General features: G+C 39.9%; 1 protein-coding gene across 5 annotated transcripts in view; it reads right to left on the reverse strand.

Annotated features, from left to right (window-relative positions):
• Positions 1-24,075, reverse strand: part of nup214 (nucleoporin 214) — a 30,518-nt gene extending 6,443 nt beyond the window's left edge. For 2 of the 5 annotated variants that reach the window (XM_005459470.4, XM_005459468.4), the window contains exons 1-32: positions 23,842-24,074; positions 22,953-23,148; positions 22,656-22,810; positions 22,328-22,526; positions 22,164-22,234; positions 22,010-22,073; positions 21,701-21,804; positions 19,547-19,653; positions 19,309-19,375; positions 18,699-18,822; positions 16,015-16,173; positions 13,048-13,480; positions 12,830-12,957; positions 12,625-12,713; positions 12,092-12,178; positions 10,914-11,063; positions 10,510-10,668; positions 10,281-10,384; positions 9,993-10,166; positions 9,640-9,722; positions 9,450-9,536; positions 8,801-9,109; positions 8,462-8,626; positions 8,005-8,116; positions 7,615-7,678; positions 6,879-6,948; positions 6,677-6,761; positions 6,122-6,174; positions 4,502-6,025; positions 3,712-3,779; positions 3,383-3,599; positions 2,994-3,146 (exon numbers count right to left, since the gene is read on the reverse strand). In XM_005459470.4, the coding sequence (XP_005459527.4) occupies positions 2,994-3,146; positions 3,383-3,599; positions 3,712-3,779; positions 4,502-6,025; positions 6,122-6,174; positions 6,677-6,761; positions 6,879-6,948; positions 7,615-7,678; positions 8,005-8,116; positions 8,462-8,626; positions 8,801-9,109; positions 9,450-9,536; positions 9,640-9,722; positions 9,993-10,166; positions 10,281-10,384; positions 10,510-10,668; positions 10,914-11,063; positions 12,092-12,178; positions 12,625-12,713; positions 12,830-12,957; positions 13,048-13,480; positions 16,015-16,173; positions 18,699-18,822; positions 19,309-19,375; positions 19,547-19,653; positions 21,701-21,804; positions 22,010-22,073; positions 22,164-22,234; positions 22,328-22,526; positions 22,656-22,810; positions 22,953-23,148; positions 23,842-23,883 (5,602 nt within the window). In that variant the 5' untranslated portion in view covers positions 23,884-24,074. Of the gene's footprint in view, positions 1-2,993; positions 3,147-3,382; positions 3,603-3,711; positions 3,780-4,501; positions 6,026-6,121; positions 6,175-6,676; positions 6,762-6,878; positions 6,949-7,614; positions 7,679-8,004; positions 8,117-8,461; positions 8,627-8,800; positions 9,110-9,449; positions 9,537-9,639; positions 9,723-9,992; positions 10,167-10,280; positions 10,385-10,509; positions 10,669-10,913; positions 11,064-12,091; positions 12,179-12,624; positions 12,714-12,829; positions 12,958-13,047; positions 13,481-16,014; positions 16,174-18,698; positions 18,823-19,308; positions 19,376-19,546; positions 19,654-21,700; positions 21,805-22,009; positions 22,074-22,163; positions 22,235-22,327; positions 22,527-22,655; positions 22,811-22,952; positions 23,149-23,841 lie in introns of all 5 variants that reach the window. The other 3 variants (XM_005459467.4, XM_005459466.4, XM_005459469.4) reach the window with 3 other exon arrangements.

Below are 24,075 nucleotides of genomic sequence, written 5' to 3' on the forward strand. Positions count from 1 at the left end.
CCCTAAGTGGAGTGTGGATACTTAAAAGCTCAAATAAATGAGGGGTAATGTGCTCTCACTTTTTTGTCCCTGTAAGATGTCGAGCAGCCGCAATTTGAACTAACTATAAACTTCGGATAGCAGAGTGATCCAAGCCTGCAAAACGGGAGTTACAATAGTTGGGGCAAATACAATTAAAAGCATTAATAACTCTCTCAAAGTCCCTATGAAGGCGATAGGGCTTGATTTGGCCAACTGTCTGAGTTGATAAAAACCTGCTTTGACCACAGAGCTAATCTGTCCGTCGAATTTGAAACCGCTGTCAAAAATAAAATCCAAATTCCCAGTAAAAGATCGACTCTTAAAACCAAGCGTGCCAAGAGTGTGAGCAGAGTCGCTGAGCTGTTCGGGGCGACCAAAAGCAACCACCTCAGTCTTCTCCTCATTTAGAAATAGAAATGTTGTAGATAACTCACACAGTTAAGCAGTGGTTTAAATGACTCTTTGTCGCTTGCTTTGATTGAGAGACAGATTTAAAAAGAAAATTAGAATTTCTTTTTCAAAGTCCTATTCACCCTGTACCCAGGTTAAAGAGTATAAGAAACCATCTGACTTTTGAAATCAGCACTCTGCAAAGGCAAGCATCCATGATTGTATAGGGATGGATAAGTTCATTTGTTATAGGAAAAATTTTGTCCATAACAAATTTCTATTTATACAAAAAGCTTATTCACACGTGCTGTTGCCTTTACTTAACAGACGTGATGTCACCGACACGTCTTCCTCCTATGGGAGAGCAAAACCTCAGTGTCCAGTCACTGGGAAAAATGGTCTGTTTAAGAAGAGGCAGTTGTTAAAGAGGTATGAAAAGTTACTATATATAGTTGCTTTTGAGTGATCACTGCGGTGACAGAGGGATGTCAGATGCAGAAGCTGAGATTGGATACACTACCATGAAAAAAGAAGCCATTGAGGAAGTACCCCTGCAGTCATTTCATTATAAATAAATAGTTGTAGATTAAACGCATCATTTGTGTAGTAAATAAGAATCGATTCAAATAAACATCAGATCTTTGAGGTCATATACTGTGACTTGGCAATGGTGAAGACTGGCACTGCATTAGTAATATTCTGCGGGGAACAATGAAGCTTTTGACAACCTCACAGTCTATTCTGTCCTCAGGGGTGAGGAGATAAGAGTGCTCGCTGTAGCTCAGATGATAAAGGTGAGAGCCATGTCAAGAACTGGCTGCCAAGTATTAAAACTGTTTCTATCACAGTCATCCAACTATCACTGAACTATCACATCAATGAACCAGAGCACTTAAGCCAGGGCCTGGAAAGAAATGCAAAAGAACTAATCACAGTTTCATGCTTACTCCCCCCGCCAAACGTTTGCAGCAGCAGAATTAGTAGATCTCTTCTCTTGTCCACATAGTCGTGCATCGTGTGGTTACACACCGCTTCAGTTGCATGGTTATATGTCAGTTTCCTTTGACACAGCCGATATACGGTGACTGACTTTCTACATCAAAGTTCCAGACATGCACTGGTTTGCACTTTTGTCATCTACATAGTTTCCACCTCACTTGTTTACAAGTTCCCATCACAGAAAAAGATGGGCTGCAGGCTTTGAACAAACAGGTAACTGTTGTTTTACAAAATGAAATCATTATTGTTATGCATTATTTAGCTTAACAACTGGTATTTCTGGCGTGACTAACAAGTGTAGAAACGTTTAAATCAATTAATTGATGATATACATTATGTAGACATGTCTTTTTCTTTCAGCTGCTCCCTTTACGAATCATCTGCCTCCATCTTCTCATACTATCCCCAGCATCCACCGAATTCAACATCTTTTGTCCAGTATACCCACCATCCCTCCACTACACATGTCCAAACCAACTCAGTCTTTCCTCTCTGACTTTGTCAACAACCAGCTCAACCTCACCTGTCCCTCTGATATACACATTTCTAATCCTGTCCCTCCTTGTCACTCCCAAGCAAAATCTTAGCATCTTCAACTCTGCTACCTCCAGGTCTGCCTTCTGTCCTTTTGCCTGTGCCACCGTCTCCAAACCATACATCATAGTAGGTCTCACTACTGTCTTTTAAACCTTCCCTTGTATGCATGTACAAATACAGCCACCAGCAGGAGAGCACCAAATGACAGTTGATCTAGTTTAGAAAGACCACTGAATGATTTAGTCCATCCTTAATAAGTGGACAGATATTACTTGAACAGGAAAAAAAATACATGATATCATAACATTTTTCTGGTTCTTTATTCATTGTTAAAACTTCTGTGTAGTTTTTTCCCAAGCCATTTCCGTATGTGTAAAAGAGTTATAAGAGCTATCAGGAACAAATGTTATAAGCTATTAAGAGCGCAAAAAAAAAAAAAATACACACAGTGAGTCAGAGGATGTGAAAAAAACTGTAAAACATGTTTATGCTTTTGAACTGGTGATTTGATAAATGACCCATATATATATATTTTTTTTTAGTTGACAGGCACTACACCACTTGTATACTATACAAGTGGTGTAGTGCCTGTCAACTAAAAACGTTCTTTTGTTTTATGTGGGTTTACCGTCTTGACTGTTGTTTCTCCAGAAGGGATCCTTCTATTGTCAATGTTTGTACTTTTACAAGAACTCCTAAATATGTCTTAAAGTTTGCACATATTTATTTTAGCTGCAAATCCAAAATGAAATATAGACACTTTTTAAACTCTGCTTTCAAGCCCTGTGTTCATGTCTATAAGATCTATTTAAATTAACACAACTCAAAAATTCTCAGTTTTCACCACAAGTACCCTTTCCAAAGCAATGGGGAACAGCACACAGAAAGAAGTCTGGTTTTAAAATCTCAGCAGCAATAAATCTTATAAAACGTTACCTGTGAATTACAACTAGCTAGGCACAACTTTCAAAATTTGTGAAAATATATCAAGAGTAAAAAGCAGGGAGTGAAGAACAAATGCATTAAAATTACAAGGAAAGCTGTACCTGGTTTTGATGGTGTAGAGAATGAGCCAAAGCCCTGGGATGCCACACTTCCAGCACCAGTGCTGAAGGTCCCAGAAGGTTTCTGCTCCCCAAAGGAGGACTGTCCAAAGCTGAAGGTCTTGGCACCACTATTACCGAAGAGACTGTTGGTACCTAGAAGACAGACAGGTAAATGTAATTGCACAACAATAAAATGATCTGGGTTTATTTGGTTTGTTCTCTGACAAAGTAGTTACGACTGACTCAGAACGAAGTCTTGAGCGAAAATGAAAATATTTCTCAATCGACATAAATCGGCAACTACTGTTCAAATTTTCTAATTAATCTGCAGTTTTATTACATCTTACCACAGCCTCAGAAGACATTTTCATAGAACTGAGTTAGCCTACCTGTCTGACTAGACTGTCCAAACGCTCCAGTGGAGGAAGTGGTGCCAAACGGATTCTTGTTGGCAGCGTCCTCGCTTGGTTTGCCTCCCAGGCCGCTGAAAAATCCTCCACCACCAGATGAGACTGCTGTATTAGCTGAACTTGAACCAAAGAGACTCCCAGATGAGACTGCTGTATTGGCTGAACTTGAACCAAAGAGACTCCCAGATGATGGCTGCTGCTGGGAGATAAACATTAATTCAAAAATGTGTCTAGAAGAAAGGGAATTCAAGAAATTTCCCAAAGTTGGTTTAAAAAAAAAAAAAAAAAAAAAAAAAGGTGGGTCATACCTGTCCAAATCCACTGCCACTGCTAGACTGCTGGCCAAACACCGGGTTGGCAGAAGAGCAGCCAAAACCTGTTTGAGAACAAAAGACAAATTCAATTAAGATAGACGAGATCAGATTACTGCATTTGGCCGTTGATGCCAGGCCCATTTTATAGTCCTCACTACAGAGTGAAAAGTGGGACCCCCCATAAAGTATGAAATCAGGAATGCCAAGCTGGGACTAACTGCTGAGTTAATGCACTGACATCAACTGTGCTTCCAACTTGGAGGCATTCACATACTGCTCTGAGAATTTATAGAAGCTTTGGGAACGGCATGACACCCACCATCCCACTCAGGCTGACAGTACACCACAAATCTTTCCTGCAAGATGATACCATTTCAAACACAAGTGCCACATTTACCACAACATGTGGAGGTCAGCCAGAGTGAGTGTAAAACTTTGCACATCCTCCACTGCCCACTAACCTTACAGACATCACAGTTCATAAGCTGTCAGACAGTGTTATTATCATCACTGTCAAATGTGACTGAACAGCATGCAGCCGAGAAGCTCTAGTTATTGATCATTTCACCATGTTGGTGACACAGTGTGGTCCCTGTTAGGTGGGTGCAAAATGATAGAAGTTTCAATACCAATTTCTTTCTGAGATTTGGTGTCATTTTTCCAATTTATAACAAGCCACAAAACTTAAAATAGCTTTAAATAAAGATTTCAATGATTTTTTTTAATTTAAGAGTTCTGAACATCATTTTGGAGTTGATCCAATCAAGTCCAGAAACTGACTCACCTGACGGTTGTCCAAAGCTGAATCCTGAAGATGAGGATGTGGTGGTGTTACTCCCAAACACAGAACCCTGTCCAAATCCAGAGCTTTGGCCAAAAGCCTGGTTTGTGCTTTGTCCAAACAGCCCAGTGCCAGTGCTGCTTACTGTGTTGGCACTGCTCGTTCCAAAGGAGAAAGAACTTGCATTGGTAGCAGTAGAAGCACCGAAAAGACTTCCGCCAGTAGTTGCACTACTAGAAGTGGCTCCAAATGCAGACTGTCCAAAAGTAAATCCACTCGATGTTCCAGTGTTGCTTGCAGGCTGGCCGAAGCCACTAACCTGGGCAAACACATTTTTGCCAAAACCAGTTGATGTACCAAACCCAGCTGAGCCGAATCCTGTTGATGCTGGGGCCGAGGAAGCTGGAGGTGCAGCAGATTGCCCAAACACGTTATTCACAGCAGTCGCTGTTGCACTACTAACAACGGTAGAGGTTTGAGTAGTTGCAGTTGGGGCAGCTGTGTTGATAACTGGTGTGACTCCGACAGAACTACTGTCTGTAGTTGCAGGAGCGGGCTGAGTAAAAATGGAGCCTGGCTTATCAGACGTGGGGATCTGGAATGCTGGTGGAGCTGCCTGAGTTACAGGTGCTGCAGTGGCAGCAGTTGAAGAGGGTACAGTAGCAGTGGTAGATGGCTCTGGGGTGGTTTCTGTTGTGGACAGGGCACTGGCTGGTGCTGGAGGGTTTGCTTCTTTTGGCACAGTTAAAGTCGAGGGAGGGTCTGGGGTAGGGGCAGGTGTGGCCAAAGCAGGAGCAGGTGTTGACACTGTAGGGGTCTGGGTGGTTGCTGTGGTGGGTTCTGTGGTGGCTGCAGGTGCTGCAGGTTCAGGTATCACAGGACGACTGGTGCTCTCTACTTCAGGTTCACTGGTGGGAGGTTCTTTTACAGGGGGCGAAGCAGGTACTGAAGGCTGAGGGACAGCTTTTGGTTCTTCTTGTGTCTCTGGTGCGGCTGCAAGAAGACTACTGAAAGATGCGGAGAAAGTTGAGCTGGCTGAACCAGACTGTGGAACGGAGAAGGCTGGCTTGGCGTTTGATTCAGGAGGCTTAAACAGACTGCCTGAGGGGGCCCCTTCGGACAAGTCTGGTGTTGAAGAATCTTCTCCAGATTTTGGAAGACCTGTTCCAAAACTAAACTGTGTTGCTGCCTTGCCCTTGCCAAGTCCAGTGTCCCCAAATGCAAACGCTGCCACAGCAGGTTTAGTGGAAGAATCTTTAGCTTCTTCTCCTTGGCCCACCCTTAGTCCAGAAAAAATGCCCAGAGTCTCGCCACCAGCTGTCTTTGGAGGCTGTGGCTCTATCCTCAGAGTGGCTGTGGTCGAGGTGGGTTTAGCACCTTCACCTGTTGCGTTTGGAGCCAAAGTGGGAGACCCAGTGCCAAGACCAGGGGAGGTGGACTTTGAGGTAAAGGAGAATGACTCTTCTCCAGCCTGGCCAAACACCATCTTACCATTTCCACCAAAAGAGAATTTACTTGCATCTTTCACTGGAGAAACATGAGAAAGAAAAAAATAGAAATAATGTGCATCAGTAATCTCACAGCTCCTACATCTATCCTAACAAGCTGCTGTATCATTTTTACCTTGTGGCATTCCAGCTCCTGGTGTAACTGAAGCAAAACTGAAGCTTGAGGACCTGAAAAAAAAACAAAAAAACAAAAAAAAAAAAACCCCACCATTTAAGTTTAAATGCAGCAACAGTGAGCAGCTCATTATATTTTGTAACAAGACATATTTACGTGTGAAAATTGCTGGATTAACCAGCCAATCACAGCAATACAGCAATGTAAACAAACACTTGCTCACCCCCACCTACAGTTTCTTCTCCTATTAGGCTAGATTTGGATTACATTAGAGAACTCTTTCAGTACACAACTTATGATTTTGCTCCAGGAGCTATTACCACCCAGTCAAGCATAGTTTTAAGCTGATGGAAAGCTTTAGTGAGCTGGCCCAAATCCTTTGTGAGAGGATGCATTTTATATACACCCCCGAGTGCAGGCTACAAAATAATTTGTGTTTTAAAACATTTTCTATTATAGTGTGCTTTTATGACAAAAATAATCCCAAACACTGTATAATCGATAAAATACTGCTGGGTCATTAAAAATATATTATATTTATAAACATCAACTCACACTGAATTGAAAGAAAAACCCTTGCTGCTGGTTTGCTCAGCTGAGCTAGGAGGAGCAACAGAACCATCAGTTTTGGACGGCTGACCTGAAAGAAAAAGTTTATAGTCAATATCAGGATTTTACAGTTTGTGTGTGTGTGTGTGTGTGTGTGTGTGTGTGTGTGTGTGTGTGTGTGTGTGTGTGTGTGTGTGTCAGTGCTTACCAAAAACAAAACTGCTCTGTGGGATGGTTGTAGTCTCTGCAGGCATTTTTTGGACACCCTGGACAGGATTCTGCAGAGACAGTTCATACATGTATGAAATGAATATTACAGCTTAACTATTAACCTTACAGAAAAACAACACTACTATGATGGATTCACAATTTAAAAACACAGGATTGTTTGAGGTGAAATCTCAAGTCCACTAAGGCATAAACTTAAGGCACATATAGAGAAAAATAGGTAATAGGTAATCGTGCAGCACATGAACTTGGGGCTCCACAAGAACAGGATCTCTGCGAGAAGTACCCCTGTCACCCAACTGTAATTTGTAACATCAACATGGGTGGGAGGTGGGACATTTCTCACCCATCTTGATAATGGTCTTCACAGGAAAAAGCTGTCAGCAAACTGTGAATTCTCACATGCTGAATGTTCTTGAAAGTTGTGAGAAGACGAACATAAAGCTATGAATATACCTAACTTTTACCATTTAGCACTTGGGCACATAAAAATATACTGAAGACTTAAGTTTTGTTTGTTTTTTTACATGATTTTTTTCATTTTAAAGTTTTTTTTATTTATTAAAATATATACATATATATAAAAACCGTTTCAAATATTTCACATGCAAGTCAACTGAGATTTGTGACAATTATTATGTCGCCCAAGTAACAGTAACAAGAAACACAAAGACACAAAATGACAGGTCGGTGAGTGATGGATGTAAAATACTCACCCGTTTGGCCTGACTGGAAGAAACTGTTGCAAAGACCTGAGATCCTGGATCTGGTACCGAGGAGCTGGGGACATCAGCAGAACCGTAAAAGGGCACAATTTTCATATGGCACAAAAATATAAACAAATATGCCAGTAATCTTGTTTACAGTTATACAGAGGAATAGTTTGTAACATTGACCAAGAATAAAAACAAATAGAGACTTCTACTTTGGGTTTACCATCTTATTTGGAAGATATAGTCTTGCTGTATTTGTAGTTTACCCTTGACACATTTTATCTGCTTTCCTGTCAATTGCCATTAAAGGGGTGGGGGGCATTATTTTTATTGCATCTGCTAAATTAGAGATTTATTGAGCAAGGTGAGAAGTGACCTCGTTTTAGGTTTTACCTGATGTTGGAAGGAACCACCACAGGAGTCCCCTTGTCCTTGAACTCCTGAACATTGACCACCTGAGGAACAGTCTTCAAGGTGGACTCTGTCAGTGAAGTATTGATCACAGCTGGAATATAAATAAATGCAGATTAGACAAATTCACAGCTGGAAAAAAGGGACCAGATGAGACAGAAGCAATCAAACTGAAAGGCTCCAGGTTTATTTAAGCCTGCTTTGTTTACATGGAAACATTTTACCAAATTACTCTCAGGCAGGATGGGGTAATGAGCTAACGGTTACACATTATTTGTTCCCTAAGTCTTTGTCTCCCCCTGGTGAATTACTGAGGGAATAACAATATAATATTTAAAAGATCCCTAAATGCCCACTGGAGCTAAAAACAAATGTGCACATCTTCCTCATTGTTTAAAAACAAATAAATACATTTTGACTGCTGCACACTACTACTTACCCAACTTATTGGCCATCTGCCTGCGTAAAGCAGCAGTGGCTGCAGCCTGCTGGGCAGAGATGGTGACGGGTGCGGTCCTCTCAATTGGTGGAGCTCCATGCTTGACTGTCTTTGTGGCGAGAGCCGTGCTCTCAGCCCCGCTGAGGTTGATCTTATTTGTTGGAACTGGAATATTATTGCAGTAATCAATATCTATAAAAACATCCACATCTAGGACTAGCGACATTATTTTACGTTACTTTCAGTAAAATATGGCATTATAACATGAAGTTATTTATTATTTATGAATATATCCTCGTAATTTTTTATGAACAGCAACAGTTGGTATAATTTACTTACTGGGGCTGGCAATAGGGCTGAGTCCAAAGCCCATACCCTGTCCTGACTGAATTTTAGAGAAAGGGGTGGACTGGTTGGCTCCAAAGCCCGGCTGGATAGAGGGGGTCCTCACAACGGTAGGATGGCGGGGGGTGGACAATGTTGGAGGTATGGAGGACATGGGAGGGGGCCGTGTCTGCAACTCCTCTTCTTCCTGCTCCAAGTGAGGCGGGTGAGGCTCCAGGGACTGGGACAGGGAAGATGTTGAACTCGCGTCATCCAAGTCCTCGTAGTATTTAGGTGAAAGGAAGGCTGAGCGAGACAGGTTGGCTGAAACAGAAAAATGAATAAATACATTTCGATGCCAATATGTGAAGTGCTGCTGCATTACACAGTATGAGCAACAGCATAGGGATTTCAATATTAATTTCACTGAAATAAAGCTGGTGTTGAATTTGGAAGCGATATTTGCAGTTGTGAGGAAAAAGCTACTGTAGACATGAAATTGGCACGCAGATTTACTATGATTTATTATGAAACACACTAACAGGTCTTGATTAACATCCCTTTACTTTAAAATCAGGCTTCTCGTATACTTTTTCAAAAGGCGAAATACACAATCATTTGAACATTTAGGATAAAACTTTCATGTAACCAGAAATTCTAGTACCTGGTGCAGTTGAGCGGACAGGAGGCATCTGTCCCTTTGAGAGAAAGTTGCGCAGCTGGGACTGTTTAACTGGTGATATCTTGACGGCTGCAGAGACATCATACATACTGAAATATACTGAGAAATATACTGAAATAATTAAATATATCCTGTGCTGTTTTTATGCAGACGGTAGAAAAAAAATCGATACCTGGAGATTTGGTCTTAGAAGGGGTAGGGTCCAGCCTGGTTTTCAGGAGAGCATCTCTTAAAGTCTCAAGGTCATTTTCCAAACTAACAATAACACAAAAACATGGTGTTTTTATCCAATAGGAGCAAATGAAAGCGTGTGAACGTCCATGCAATGTAAGGAATGCTGCTTGGAACCATTCTTTACAGTACAAGCTGACTAAAAAACTTTTTAATAACTCAAAAACTGCCAAAAACCGTAGCTTATGGTTAACTTAAAACGTAAGTCTTTCCTTAAACTACCCCATATAACAAACTCCTAATCTCCTCCTAAATCCCTGATTTTTTTCCCCACATTGTCCAGCCAGGCCTTACCTAGCTGTCATTGGTGTTGCAGGACTTCTGGCAGGAGTGGTTCTTTTGTTGTAGAGGCGCAGTGAAGTGAGCTCCTTAACCAGCTGGTCCAGTCTGTTCTTCTGCTGGTTGATGATGTACAGATTATTGGACAGTGTAGTGAACAGACCCTCACGCCCGGGCACAACCATGTGTCTGTAAAGAGATTTATTTAATAACAAATTACACTCCATCAAACTTTTTATTCTCTCTTTCTATCCAACACACAAACTGCTGGTGCAATTATCTTCCATCTTCTTTAAAACTCACTTCTGCTTTTTCTTCTTCTCCAAGTGTTTCTCCCATTCCACATCCAAGACGTCATTAACATCCTCCACAGCGAACATGACATACTGGTATAGCCTTCGAATCTCCTGAATTAAAAAAAACAAAAAAACAACAACGATCAAATATACATGATGAAGGAGATTATTTTTTGTAAAACCTTAAAACTGTCAATTCATGCAAACATGGGGTCATCTGTCCTTTTATTTCTCACCTTGAGCTGTTCCTCACTGCGTGGGTCCAGAGGCTTTTTGTAAAGTAGCTGTCTGTAATTTCTGTCTTTGCTCAATTCACTCTGGGTCTTGGCTTCTTCTGCCCCAGCAAAGCCTTCCAGTAGCGAAGTTTTCAGTGTACCAATGTCACCATGGAGTGACTAAAGATTACAGAAACACACACAAAAAGGCTTGAAAGGAGGTTTTAAAAGATTTATCAACCTAGAGTGACACCATCTTCCAAACACTGCTTCAGACAGGACTCTAAAGTCACAGTGGTTGAAGTCTTATGGTTGCAGAATTTAGGGTTGTTCAAAATTATTTTTACTGGCTTTCTCAACATCAAATGTTAAAAGGAAGAAGAGCAGTCTGTGGACAGGATTCAGTGTTTCAACCGTTGTCTTACCTCAGTAGTTTCCTTGATTTCCAGGGTGAAAATATGGAGGTCTTCCGACTCTTTCCTCAACTCCTTCATTTCCTCATCAGCGCCAACCTTAAAGTCAGCTTTTGCGCTTCGTGCCTTAAGGTCATCCAATTCCTTCTGGAAGTGCGCGATCTGATGGCAAGTCAGAGAAATGTTTAGTAATATTCTGCCAGACACCACATTTAAATAACACGTTGCCTTAATGGGGTCCTAAATAAAGTCCACTAACTTTTTGTAAATCCTACAACTTTGTACGTTAAGTCTTCGGAACTAGTTAATAACTAGACACCTGCACCATTAAAGCTGGTGATAGGTACATTAGCTAAAAAGTTCTATGCTTATTGCTCTATTTATCGAAACACATTATTGCACATAATTAATCTGATGCGTCCTTATAAAATAATGGCATTAATATTTACTTGCTTGTTATCTTTTGCCTCTCCATATAACAAATAATGTGAAAAATAAGAAGGTACTTTATTGAGCCCAAACACTGGGAAATTACTGTGTTATAACACCCAAAACACAAGAAACAAGTTATCTCAATGAAATAAATAATGTATTCATTTCTTCTTCTTTTTCTTCAAGCTGCTTTACAGGTCCATACAGCAGATCATCTGCCTCCATTTAACCCTGTCCCTAGCATCTGACTCTGTCCCACCAACCCTCTGGATGCCCTGCATCTATAATTCTCCTCTGAGGACTTTTCCTCCTGCCTGGCAGCTCTGTCTTCAACATCCTTTGAGATGCTTTGGACATGTGCAGAGGAGAGATAGTGGATATACTGGACAGTTTTGTCAGTAACACATTCGACCTGAATTGTCCCCCCAGCACTCATTTCTAATCCTCTTCCTCCTGGTTACTCCCAGTGAAAATCTTAGCACCTTCAACTCTGCTACCTCCAGCTCAGTCGCATTTATTTATTATGCATTTGGTATAAGTATTATATGTTCTCTATATAATTTATTTGTTAGTTTATAATTAAAAGGATTCTGATTAACTTCGAGACTTGATATTATGCATTTCATTTTATCCCTTTCTTTTCTCTACAGGCTCAAGAACCCATATATTAGAGATTTAAAGCATTCACTCGACAAAACCAGCATTTCTTCCCCCACAAACCACTGCTACATGGCACTACAGTACATGATGCGTCTCACCTCCTCCAATATGCCAGCCATGATGGGATCAGAGTCTTTCTTTTGCTGTAGCTGTTTCTCCAGGGCCTTCACACTGACAGCCGCCTGCTTTTTCATGAAAAGTATATCAAAACTTACTTTTCACTGATAGCAACAAACACAAAAAAAGTCTGAACTAAAAAATATCAAAATGCCTGTCATCTGATATTACTTTTAATCTGTCAGTTTCACTTTGTTTTAGTTGAAGTCTGTTGCCAGTAGCAACCAGTTACTGCAGAGTCAAACAGAAGTTTGTTTTGTGTTACTTTATTTAGGATTTGTGAATATATTTTTTGCTGCAATGAGTTAATTGCTTACGTATCCAGGGCTCTATCTGACAACACCTCCTTTGGGAGTGACCAAATCTAACACCAATCATCATCATTTTGTGTCATTGGCAAATTGTGACTAAAAGGTTGTTTTTTTTTAATCTATTGAAAAAGTCTATCACATCACTGAAAGAAACCTATTTGATATAAGAACAGTGAACTTTCTTCGCAGCAAAGAGATCAGACCTGTGGAGCCTGGGTACGGGTCTGGACAGCAGGAGAAGGTTTCTGGACAACTGCTGGAGAGACACTGGTTTGAACTTGATGCACTGGAGCTGATACACATTTGGAACAACAGACAACATGCATTTGCAATTAAGATTCCAAGAGGACCTTTGTAAGAAAAACTACAACATAAATTTACATACATTAAATATAACACCTTTCTTACCTAAAATAGCTGGTGGTTTGCTGGCTAAAGAAGGAGGGGCAGTCAAACTGCTGGAAGTCGTGGCAACCGTTTTGGACAGTGGGGAGTTAAAGGAGAAAGGAGGTTGTGTAGCCTCCACTATTGGAAATCTTTGGAAAAAGCAGACCAATTTTTAAACATTTAGACAAAAATCGACATCTTAGGACTAATACTGTGAAAAACACGTGATAGTTCAGTACCTGTCATTTAGATTCAGTTTCACTGCAGACTGGGACGCAGGAGTGGCAAGACTCTGAGGAGTTAGAGCTGGTGCTGCTGATGGTTTGACAGAAAGGTTGTTGAAAGAAAAAGCTGAAGGTGCAGAGGGAGTGTCAGAGGGAGGTTTCAAAGCAAAAGAGAAGCCGGATGATCCTGAGCCAAAAGGTGCAGAACCCCCCAGGGAGAAAGCTGAAGGGCCTGAAGTGGAGCAGGTAGTTGGGATGGAGAAAGTGAAGCCTGATGCTGCCGATGACACAGGAGCTTTTGGAACAATGCTGAATGGGGCAGCGGCAGAAGAAGTAGCAGGGGATGGAGAACTGGAAGCAGCTGCTGGAGTAAGACCAAGGCTTGGAAATGCTGCTGGGGCAGATGGGATTGAGGCAGCAATTTTGGGTGGTTGGGTTGCCAAAGAGCCTGTGAAAGAAGAGAAACAAACAAACAAACAAACAAACAAACAAACAAACAAACATTACTTTTATTTGATCTCATCACATTTTAAGCAGAATTTCATCTACAAGTGCAAGCTTCTAATAGTGGGGGGGGAAAAAAAAAAAAAAAAAAAAAAAAAAAAAGTGGAAAGGTGAAAAAACATCTTTAAAATCAAATTTCTGACTGTTTTTAAAGGTATCTGCACAAATGACCCCTTTACGAGTGATTCTGACTGAACAAAAAAAAAGAAAAAAAAGCTGTTCATAGAATAGAAGGCACTTGAGAGTGTAGTTAGGGCTGTGCGATATGACCAAAATCTCATATCCCGATATAAGAATTCTATCGTCCCGATAACGATATAAATCACAAAAATGTAACATTTTCTGTAAATTCTGTGAATCTCAGGCAGCTCGACTTGCGGTAAGTGTTTCCAGCTGCGTGTCATGTAGCTGAAGTCCAGTGTTTTAGCAGATGCATGAAACGATACATTTTTAGACATAAGTTGTAACGGCCGCCGTTTTCTTTGTGAGTATTTATTACACGGCATGCTGCAGGGAAAAGCCTGTTCTAACGTTTGAGTCTAAGGTTTATTTTTTAGCACCTGGCGGCTCTTTTTTACTTCTCATCCGTAAATAATCTGCTCTTTCACGTGATTCAGTTTATTTTGAAAAGTCTCAACAGGATCTTGAGCTTTATTGTGAAAGGTTTATGTGGAACATAAACAAGCGGACACACGATGGTGTTACCGTCGTTGTTTCTAACCACAACGCATAAAAACAGGCGCTTGTCCGTCCGTAGTGTGGTTATATTAAATATAAGAGAAAGAGAGAACTTTAACAAATTAATATAGCCACTACAGTGACCCATCAAAACGGTGAAAAAATATTGCCGTAAACAGTTTATTTTGCGACACCACGAAACAAACGATAGCGTAAAATGAAACAATAGACGTTTTTATATCGTCATCCGATATATATCGTTATATCGAACAGCCCTAAGTGTAGTAAAAGCTCACTGCATGGCAAAAACAGTTGGTCACATTTAACAAACGTCAGTGAACATCATGTAAAAAACAACAACAACAAAAAAAAATTAGAGAAATAAACTCTTTACTAAATATTACTAGAACCAACAATACACTACACGGCTGCTATATTAGGTACAGCCTGATAATCCAGGGTAGGACCTTTTTTGCTTTTAAAATTACTTAGATTTTTTTGGTGAGAAAAGGATGACAGAAACATTCCTCAGAAATGTAAAATAACAAAAATCACACAGTTGCAGCATATTTGTCAAATCATGATGCAAATCTTCCACATCCCAATGGTGCAATACTGGACTGAGTCACTCCTGGTGACTGTGGATTCCATTTGCATACATGAACTCAAGAGATTAGAAGAAATCAGGTGAAGATTATCTGAGCTCTGTCACATGGAACTTTGTTTGCTGGAAGCAGCCAGCAGATGATGGCTGTATTGTGGTAATAAAGAGATGAATTGAGTTGGGAACTACTCAAATTCCAACACTCCCATCTGAATATTGGAGCAAAACTTAAGACTGAGACAACATTTTTCCAATCTTTTATAACCCTATTTTGTATCTCAGCTGACAGGGCTGGCAAGCGCCATGACCTTCTTCTGCTGTAGCCTATCTGCATCAAGGTTCAACATGTGCATTGAGAGATGCTCTTCTGCATATTTTTGGTTATAAGCAGTTATTTGAATTATTGCTGCTTTCCTATCAGCTCGAAGGAGTTTAGCCATTCTCCTCCGACCTCTGGTATCAACAAGGCATTTTCGCCCAGACAACTACTGCTCATTTTTTCTTTTTTTGCATCATCTGAGAGACGGTTGTGTGTCAAAATCCCAGTAGAGCAGCAGTTTCTGAAAAACTCAGACCAGTCCGACACGCATCAACAACCATGCCCTGTTCAAAGTCACTGAAATCACTTTTTCTTCCTCATTCTGATGCTCAATATGTCTACATGCCTAAATGCACTGAGTTGCTGTCATGTGATGACTTGTGTTCAGCTGCTTCTTAAGTTGTTTTATGAACACAGTTTAAGGCTATCAAACATTGAAAGACAAGAAGAAGACATCAAAATTAACACGAGGGATATATTCAGAAAATCTGCTTCCTTAAAGATAAAGTCAGTCATTTTGTTAAATTTATTTAACATAAAAAAGAATGCTGTACTCATAAATGTACTTTGATTAGTGTGTAATTGTGTCTTCCAACAAACGGGTGCATTCTCATGAACTTAAAAACTTCGAATGAATCCATCAAAATACATCGGAGCAGGTACTGGTTTGTGGAAGTCTCTGTGTTCCCTCACATTTTGAATACAGTGGCCGAGCTGTACACACTGTTACTTAAATTAAAAAAGCACAAATAGCCACTTCAAATCCCCAAAGGAGTAGCTGTAACAGCTCAAACACTATGCAATCAATACATTATATGATTAGGACATTGAGGAAATATTTTAGGCAAATATCGTTCCAATTCACAGGTTTTCTTACCGGGTTTGGGAAGTCTCTCCCCTTCCAAAGCCAGGTTAGAAGGAGCCACGACTAGCTGCTTAACCCCTGGATTGAGGTTGAGTAGAGCAAACGGACAAAGTAATCCCTCTGTGGAAAGCATTAGCATTGTGGGCGCTGGGGGCAAGGTCTTCTCATCAGCTTTATGGGAGTGGAAAGATTCGATATAAACAAAGTCAGACACTGAGCAATTTTCCACACAATACATTAAAAATCAAGTTTTAAGAACATTTGAGTATAAAGTCAGTAGGTTAGCACTATAGTTATCTGATTGAAGTTGGAGCTTTACGCCCTCTAGTGGTTAAAAAAAAAGGTATCCAGTCTTCATTTTAAAAAAAAAGATACTCCAGTCAGTTACAAAGACGACTGTCCTAAGATTCGTAATTCGGTAAAAGAGTAAGATGCCTTTCTCTTCTCGCCAAACCCTGAAACATTTTCTGCTCCTCACACCCACTTTCTTGCCCTTTCCAAAGCCTTGCAGTATGCTGTGGGCTGCAGAGAAAATGGCAAATCATGTCTAAACCACCATTCAAATAACGAAACTGACTCTTCACGACACAAATTAAAGATGCATTAGTCAGAGTTGATACTAGTCATTTCAGAAATGCCAGAAAAGTACACTGAACACAGTCCTCTTTGTTTTCTCCATGACCACGTTTTATATCTAAAACTACTGTATTTATCAAGTATAACTGTTCATGAGTGGATGAAGTGTTTGCTTTTTCTGACTGTGTGATTAATATCCACCAACTTTGCACCTATTTGACCCATGAGCTACATGCATGATAATCACAGTCAATGTACACACACAAATACACACCCAACCTGACAAATAAAATGCCAAGAAATACACTTGAAGAAGCGGTGCGATTTAAAGTTTTAGACAAAAAGAAAGCATACACCCCCACCCCACCACCCCCAAAAAACTGTATCTAATGCTTTTCTGTTATGAAACTAAAGTTTGAAAGACGCAAGCAGAGAGAGGGTGAGAGAGAGCGAACAGACGGGAGAGGCACACGGTAAACCTCATCAGCATTCTGCAACAGGATTGTCTGGGCTTTGTTGTTTGTTATGGTCCTCTAGCTTGTGTGAGCCATTTTAATGAGTGCATTTTTCCCTACAGATAACTCCCTCCTACTCTCCCTTTGCTTTTCCAACCTAATGTCTAACTTTAGATCAAGGTTTTGATCAGACTACAATCATGTCATAATGTTGCTCAAATTGCAGGGTTTTTTTCCCCGTAATGGGGAGGGAGGGAATCGTAGAGAGAACAGGAAGAGATGTGACTAGACAGCAACAGCAGCTCTACGTGAATGTCTGGCAGACTGGGCCAGTTAAGATAAAACAGTGTACTGAGACGATAGCTTATCACTATTCTTTACACATGCTGCAATACAGCACTGCGGTGAATGCTGTATGCACACAGAAACCTGACGGATTTAAGCTTCACTGGCTCATTAGGGGACTTCTCACCAGAAAACATTTTAAAGTTGAAACAAAGGCAAGGGAATGCGCTACAAGAGATAACACCGACTAAATTAAATTAAACTAAACTTAAAAATGACCAAATTAACTTTTGTCTGGTGGCAGAGGAGACGTGCACCGTCGCCTATCTTTAGAGTGCGGTAAGAGGGCTGAATGATGTTTTTCACACCGCAGCTGTCTGATTCTTTAACAAGAGACAGTCACTGTGTGTCTTGGTGAAGAAGAAAAAAGAATTAGAAACTACGCACCCACCACAGTCAACCAAATATAATGTGCCTGTCTCTGCTAAAAGAAATTCACTCGAAACTAACACGAGCCTCTGTGTTTTGCTGACTTATGGTGCGATCGAGTCATTAATTCCTCTTCCATCCATTTCCACAGTTTTCTGCTGACACACAAGTTAGAAGACAGCTCACTACTGATCGCCAGACTCACAGCGTAAACACAATAAATCCATGGTGAGCACTAACACTGCACTGCTTCTCCAGTGTTCAAAATGCTGCATTACTTTTCCCACACAATCCACACGTTTTTCCAACATTACCGATCCAAATTCTTAGAAGCTTTGACTACCATGACAGAAAATGTCAAAATCGTGATCCAAGATTATTCACTAAACTTGAATGTTATCCTTAATGATATTTATAAATCTCACTGTGTTGGGTCTCATTTCTAGCACCAGCACTGTGAAAGGTGTACATCTACGTGGCAAGGTGCCAGATGAGGTCAGGGTTTTGTTTTTGGTTTTTGTCAAAGCGGTTTTAAGCAGAGACACCAACATTGTAATGATTTTTTATTTACTCATTTTTTTAAAACCCTGCTTTGTTTTTTGGGATTCTATTGAGTCAAGCATTACATTTGTTATCTCTGTTAACATTTGCTCAATCAAAAGACAGGAGTATTTCTGTCAACAACTGTAGCACAGACAGATCACCTTTACTGTACTGTACGCAGACTGGTCATGCTTATTTGACACAGTCAACCAGGAGAAGCTCTGATATATTCTGAATTAACATGAACCATAACCCAAGTCCCTATGAAGGTTATGCCACAAACAAAAACAAACAAACAAAAACAAGGCAAAACAACAACAACAACAGTAATAATCTTTATATATGTGAAATTAACTTCTGCTCAGACAAGTGAAGCAACTAAATACATAAAAAGTCATATTCACTTACTTATGTGGATTTCCTGCTGGCTGGTGTAGTCTATAGCTAAGCCAAGGGGCAAAGTGTCTTCATTTGTTTCAGTCACTGGAAGCTCAGCCCTGCTCGAATCTTCTAGGAGCCAAACTTCCCACATCTAAAAGGGGGTAACAATAAGGCATGGTCAGCACCGTTTACAGAGAGTAAGTATTCAAACAAAATCTAAGGAAAATTAATAGATTTGGGGGGAGGGGGGGTATTTACAGTTTCTAAAAGCATCAAGTCTAATTCACTAAAACGCTGAAGCACTCAGATAAAATTATTGGTTTACCTAATTGATAAAACTTCAGCAAAAGCACAAGCTGGCTCAACTGTCACCAAAAAAGTCAGGTACGCATTGGATATTTGACCTGGTAGGAGTTTAGCTATTCTAAATTATTTAGAAGGAAAGTATTGTGACTGAGTAGAAGCTGCTGTAACACTTATGTAACCCTCCTCGATTTTTTGGAAGCATTTTACTTTAACTGAGTAAAACAAACAGATGTAAAGACAAAGTAGAAAAATGAAAATACATTCAAGACCACTTTCATTCATCTCTACATTTAGACAAACCTAAAACATTTTCACACATTTTAGCGTTTACCTTATCGTCTTGTCTGGCAATGACGCTGACCTCAATGGAAGCTGCTGATGCTGCAAACACAAGGTCCCTGGATGAAAGAAAAAAAATAAAATCAATGAGACAAAGCTTCAATTTACCATGACCTTAACATTAAACAAAGCACAAAACTTACAGGGCATAAACAATGCACTTTAGCTTAAAAGTAATCAGGCTTTCAGGTCACTGCTGGAGCAAATCTATCAGTTGGAATTGGTCTTACCAGTCCTCTACGTGACTGAGGAAGTAGTGGTGCTGACGCTCCGTACAGCTTCCAAAAACAAATTCACCAAAGTTCAAAAACTTTGGCTCCACTTTCTCATCCTTCTTCTGCAAAATAAATAAATAAACAAATAAATAAAGAAATCTATAGTAGAGAAGTGGCATACTTCAGTAGCACTGTAATTTATGTCAAAAATTTAAACTCCAGAAAAAGAACCCCAATATGCATATAGTAATTTATGTGCATTAACCTGTCAGCTAGTGACATCAAACTGTGTCTCAAGGTTGGGTGTTTTTTTTATGCTAAATCTGCTTTCTGTTAAACAAATTTAAGGGGGATGAGTGGGCCTCAAGAGTCTTAGTATACAGACTGTAAAGCTGTCTGACACACATACAAGTCTGAGCTTTAAAAATAAAACTGATTTGACATTAAGACAGTTAAACGCCTTGAGCTACCCCTGGGAAACAGGTGCAGCAATTTATTGGAACATCTGCAAACAGAAATGGAAATACAGCATATAACACAGTTTGTACAATTCTAACAAGCTTAAAGGTTACAGTTTGGTATTACCACCTTTATTCTTTATCACAGCCTGAACTCTCTGATGTAGTCTTTCTTGTAATTTCTTTAAGTAGTCCCTTAAAGGCCATTTAAAGCTCTTCTTTGGATGTTGGTTGCGTTTTGTTAATTTTTCTGTTAAGATTATCCCACACTGTTAATGGGCACTGAGGAGGTCAATCCATGACTGATACAGGGTTGCCTTTTTCAATTTACACACAAAAACATTCCTCTGAAAACGGTCAGATACAAGGACTGGACAGGGGAAAAAAAAAAAAAAGAGTGGAAAAGCAGCCAATGTCCAAAGAAAAACCTTGAAATACATTCAGAGAGCCTGCATAATGCTTTCTCTGTCATTTAAAAAAAAAAAAAAGTCTAGCTGGAAGCAAAATATGAAGAAATGAGTGGTGACTCAAGACTTTTGCACAGTAGTGTAAATACGAAAAGAAAGCACAAAAGCCCAATTATGGTCAAAGCACTGGTCATTGCATGCACAGCTGTGATATCATCAGAGCACCAGAACTACATACACTGAAACGGAAGCCTAAGGAAAAAATAAATAAATAAATCACAGATTCATAGGAATAAGCAGTTCTTTTTGGTTTTAAATCTTTATTTCTACCATCTGGAAATCTAAGTTCCTTCACAGATGTGTCATAGAAATGTCTTCACTGACTGACCCGCTTGCACTCTCATGCCTCTAGACTGGTTGTGCCAGGCATACAGGAATACTGTATGCCAAAATGCTGTGAAGTTTCTTTTGGTACTCATGGCTGTCAATGGCAACCACTGAGCTACCTGATAAAGGTTCAAAATCAGGAGGAAAAAAAAACAATCAACACTGTTATTCTTTGCTTTTCTTCTGTGGTCATTTTCTTTGCACTGAAACATTTCTGTATTAATCCCTGTTTAATTATTAAAACCTGTATAAAGCTCTGGAGGCATAAAACACTAATGATGAACAATTAGATCGTGATGATCAGTTTGCTGGATCATTCCAGCTCTGTTTCACTTCATGTGGGGATGATGTGAATATTTCTGAATAAAGATGACTGTGATCAAATGACTTGTAGATTTCCAGACTTAAAAGCAGCTCTAATGAATTCCTAACCATAATCTAAATGTATTTATGTTAAACATAAATACACAAATATATTTGTAAACAATGTTTAAAAACTGCTGTGCATTTATATTTTGAGTATAAATTGAACTGTTACAGTTTGAACCTTGGTTATCTTTTTCACACACTTCACGGATCAATAACTAATCTGCTAGATACATGTGTTTAACTCTGTTACTTGAATTGTTATCACTGTCATGTTGCTGATATATAAATACATTTTAAAATGTATGTGATAAAACTTAGAAACGCAAGCAAGGAAAATTCAAGTTTGGTAAAAGATGAAAATGTGGATAATGAATTTAACTCCTTTCTCCATAACTGAGCTGCAGTGATGATTTTTTCCCCCAGTACCCATAAATGGTCTTAACTGAGCTTCATACTCTGATCAGCAGTTCGACAGTAGAACCAGAGTCTTATAAACCTGATAAACCCAGATAAAAATCTATCTAAAAACCAATGCCTGGCATACTTACTGGGAGTGAGATCAACACTAGCTCAGGGGGGGTCTCAAGTGAGCCATCTCCAGCAGCATATGCTACTGCAAACACATAGGTTTTCAGCCACAGTACATCCACAGCTGTGAGAGACAAATAGGAAAGAGAGACAAGAAATTGGAACATCAACGAAACAGCAAGACTCAGCTCCTCCTTTTCCTATACAATTTGAAATATTTTATGGAATCATTGCAATCTATTACTAATCTATCACCACCAAGATAAAAACCTTAGTGTATGGACCATTTTCATAGTTTAAATTTATATACATAGGTATGGCTACCTTACCTTTTACAGGTTCGCCAGGGGTGAAGAACTGTGGACATGGGATAACTTTCTTTTCCTCCAGTCCCTTTAAAACAGAGGAGAAAAATCTGTTCCTGTAGCTTCCACAGGCTGTTAAGCAATTTGCTTTTAATTCAAAATTATTATAATAACTTACTGGTGTATATTGCGTGACTGTACCATCCATTTTTCCAGCTGCTACTTGCTTTCCCTTTGGACTCCAGCAAACTGTGGTAAACAAAGCAAGTAAACGACTACTGAGCCACATCACCGATATGGACTGCAGATAAATTTAGCAATTATGTCAAGAGTGTCACTCACTGCAGGTAATTCCACTTGAAGAAGGCAGCCTGGCCTGCACATTGACACTGTCAGTAACATCCAAAATCATTATACTGCCATCAGAGAGGCAGACAGCCAACACAGACACCTGCACAGGATTCCACTTCAGGTCCTGCACTAAGACGTCAGGTGCTACAGCTGGTTGGTGGAATGCAAATGGTAGCTTCTGTAGTTTTCCCTGGAAAAGCAAAGAATGCAAATTAAAACAAAAATCAGACAACATCATTACATTTAACAGACAAGGTGAAATTTGGCAGCAGCTGTTCGACTGTGTTAGCACATTAGGTAGACAGACTGAAATAACTACCTTGTTCATGAACGTGCGGACATCATAGAATGTGAGTGACAAGCCAGCTTCCTCAGACATGCCACACACGGACAGTGTGAGCTCATCACAACTGAGAGCCAAGTGGTGCAAAACTAGTTCCACGGTCACTTCAGCCAGTACTGGTATTCCTTTGACTAAAATACGGAAGAAGATGTTAGTGGACAGTGAAACAGCAAAAATTATTAATGACATAAAACATGTGGTGTATCAGTCATGACAACATTGTGTTTTTAACCTGTCATTATTGCACTATTTAAAACTGTAGTGGATTCATACCTATTTCGTTGGAGTTGCCATCACCTTTATCAGCAGCCAGAATATCTCGAGTTAAGTACACCTTGAAAGTTCTGTCAAGCCCCACAAAAGTTAAGCCATACTTATTTGAGATGGCAAGGAGGCTGGATCTGTCTTTTGGCAAATCTTCGGTGGGCTCAAACACTCTGACTTTCTTCATCTGACGAAACTGAAAATCCTAAAACGAAAGGCAAACACTTTCATTTCATGGTAAACTGTTATGAACTGTTAACAACTGTGGGTCCACTTAGGTAAATGCAAACGCAGCGTCTTTGAGACAGAATAATACAAACTGTAAATAAACATTGTTGACAAGCTAGCTGGTGAGCCTGAAGGGTGATCTCAAAGCCAAATGTTTGTAATGCCTCTCAATTAGCACAATGCTAACACGTTACAATATCGTGTTAGCTATCGGTGCAAGGCTTGTTGTAATATTACAGCAATACATAAAACTTAAACATAAAAAAAATGCAACGTGTGTTAGAACACGTTATTTTACAAATGCATAATTTAATAGGACGAATCCACCCAACACAGCGGCGTTTAACTTTACAAGCACAACATCACACCGGCTACGGTGCTAACCCTAAGTAGCGGGCTAAAAATATGGCATGAATGAAACTGCCGTAACTACTTTTAATTTAAATGCTTTTAAACCGCTGTGAAAGTCTCTAATGTTTTATCGTATCAAAGTAGTCATTACAGTTCAGTAAATATCGTGAGGCTAAGGATACCTAAACCAGAAAACATAACCCACGACAAGTGGCTTGTTTAGCTAGCTAGCTAGCTAAACTAGCCACTACATTGAGGATGAACTGACACGGTAACTTACACATGCTAACCTGTCAAGTCAACTTTAACAGAGACATACCTTCATTTCCCTCTCAGGAGGGGAGTCCGCATCGTCACTCATTGTGAAATTTTGAGGGTTTTTCTTCCAAAAGACCTGCTGTATTCGTTTATTTCTTGCTAGTATGTACCACAGAAAGTTTTGGTTAGCTACATCAGGACAACTAAACACACACCGCGCGATTTTTCCGTAGAAAAAACAAAAACCAGCTAGGATGACGAGTAGATACCAGAGCAGCTTGCGGGAACACGAGCT

This window comes from Oreochromis niloticus, linkage group LG7 (genome assembly GCF_001858045.2).
Source record: "Oreochromis niloticus isolate F11D_XX linkage group LG7, O_niloticus_UMD_NMBU, whole genome shotgun sequence".
NCBI lineage: Eukaryota > Metazoa > Chordata > Actinopteri > Cichliformes > Cichlidae > Oreochromis > Oreochromis niloticus.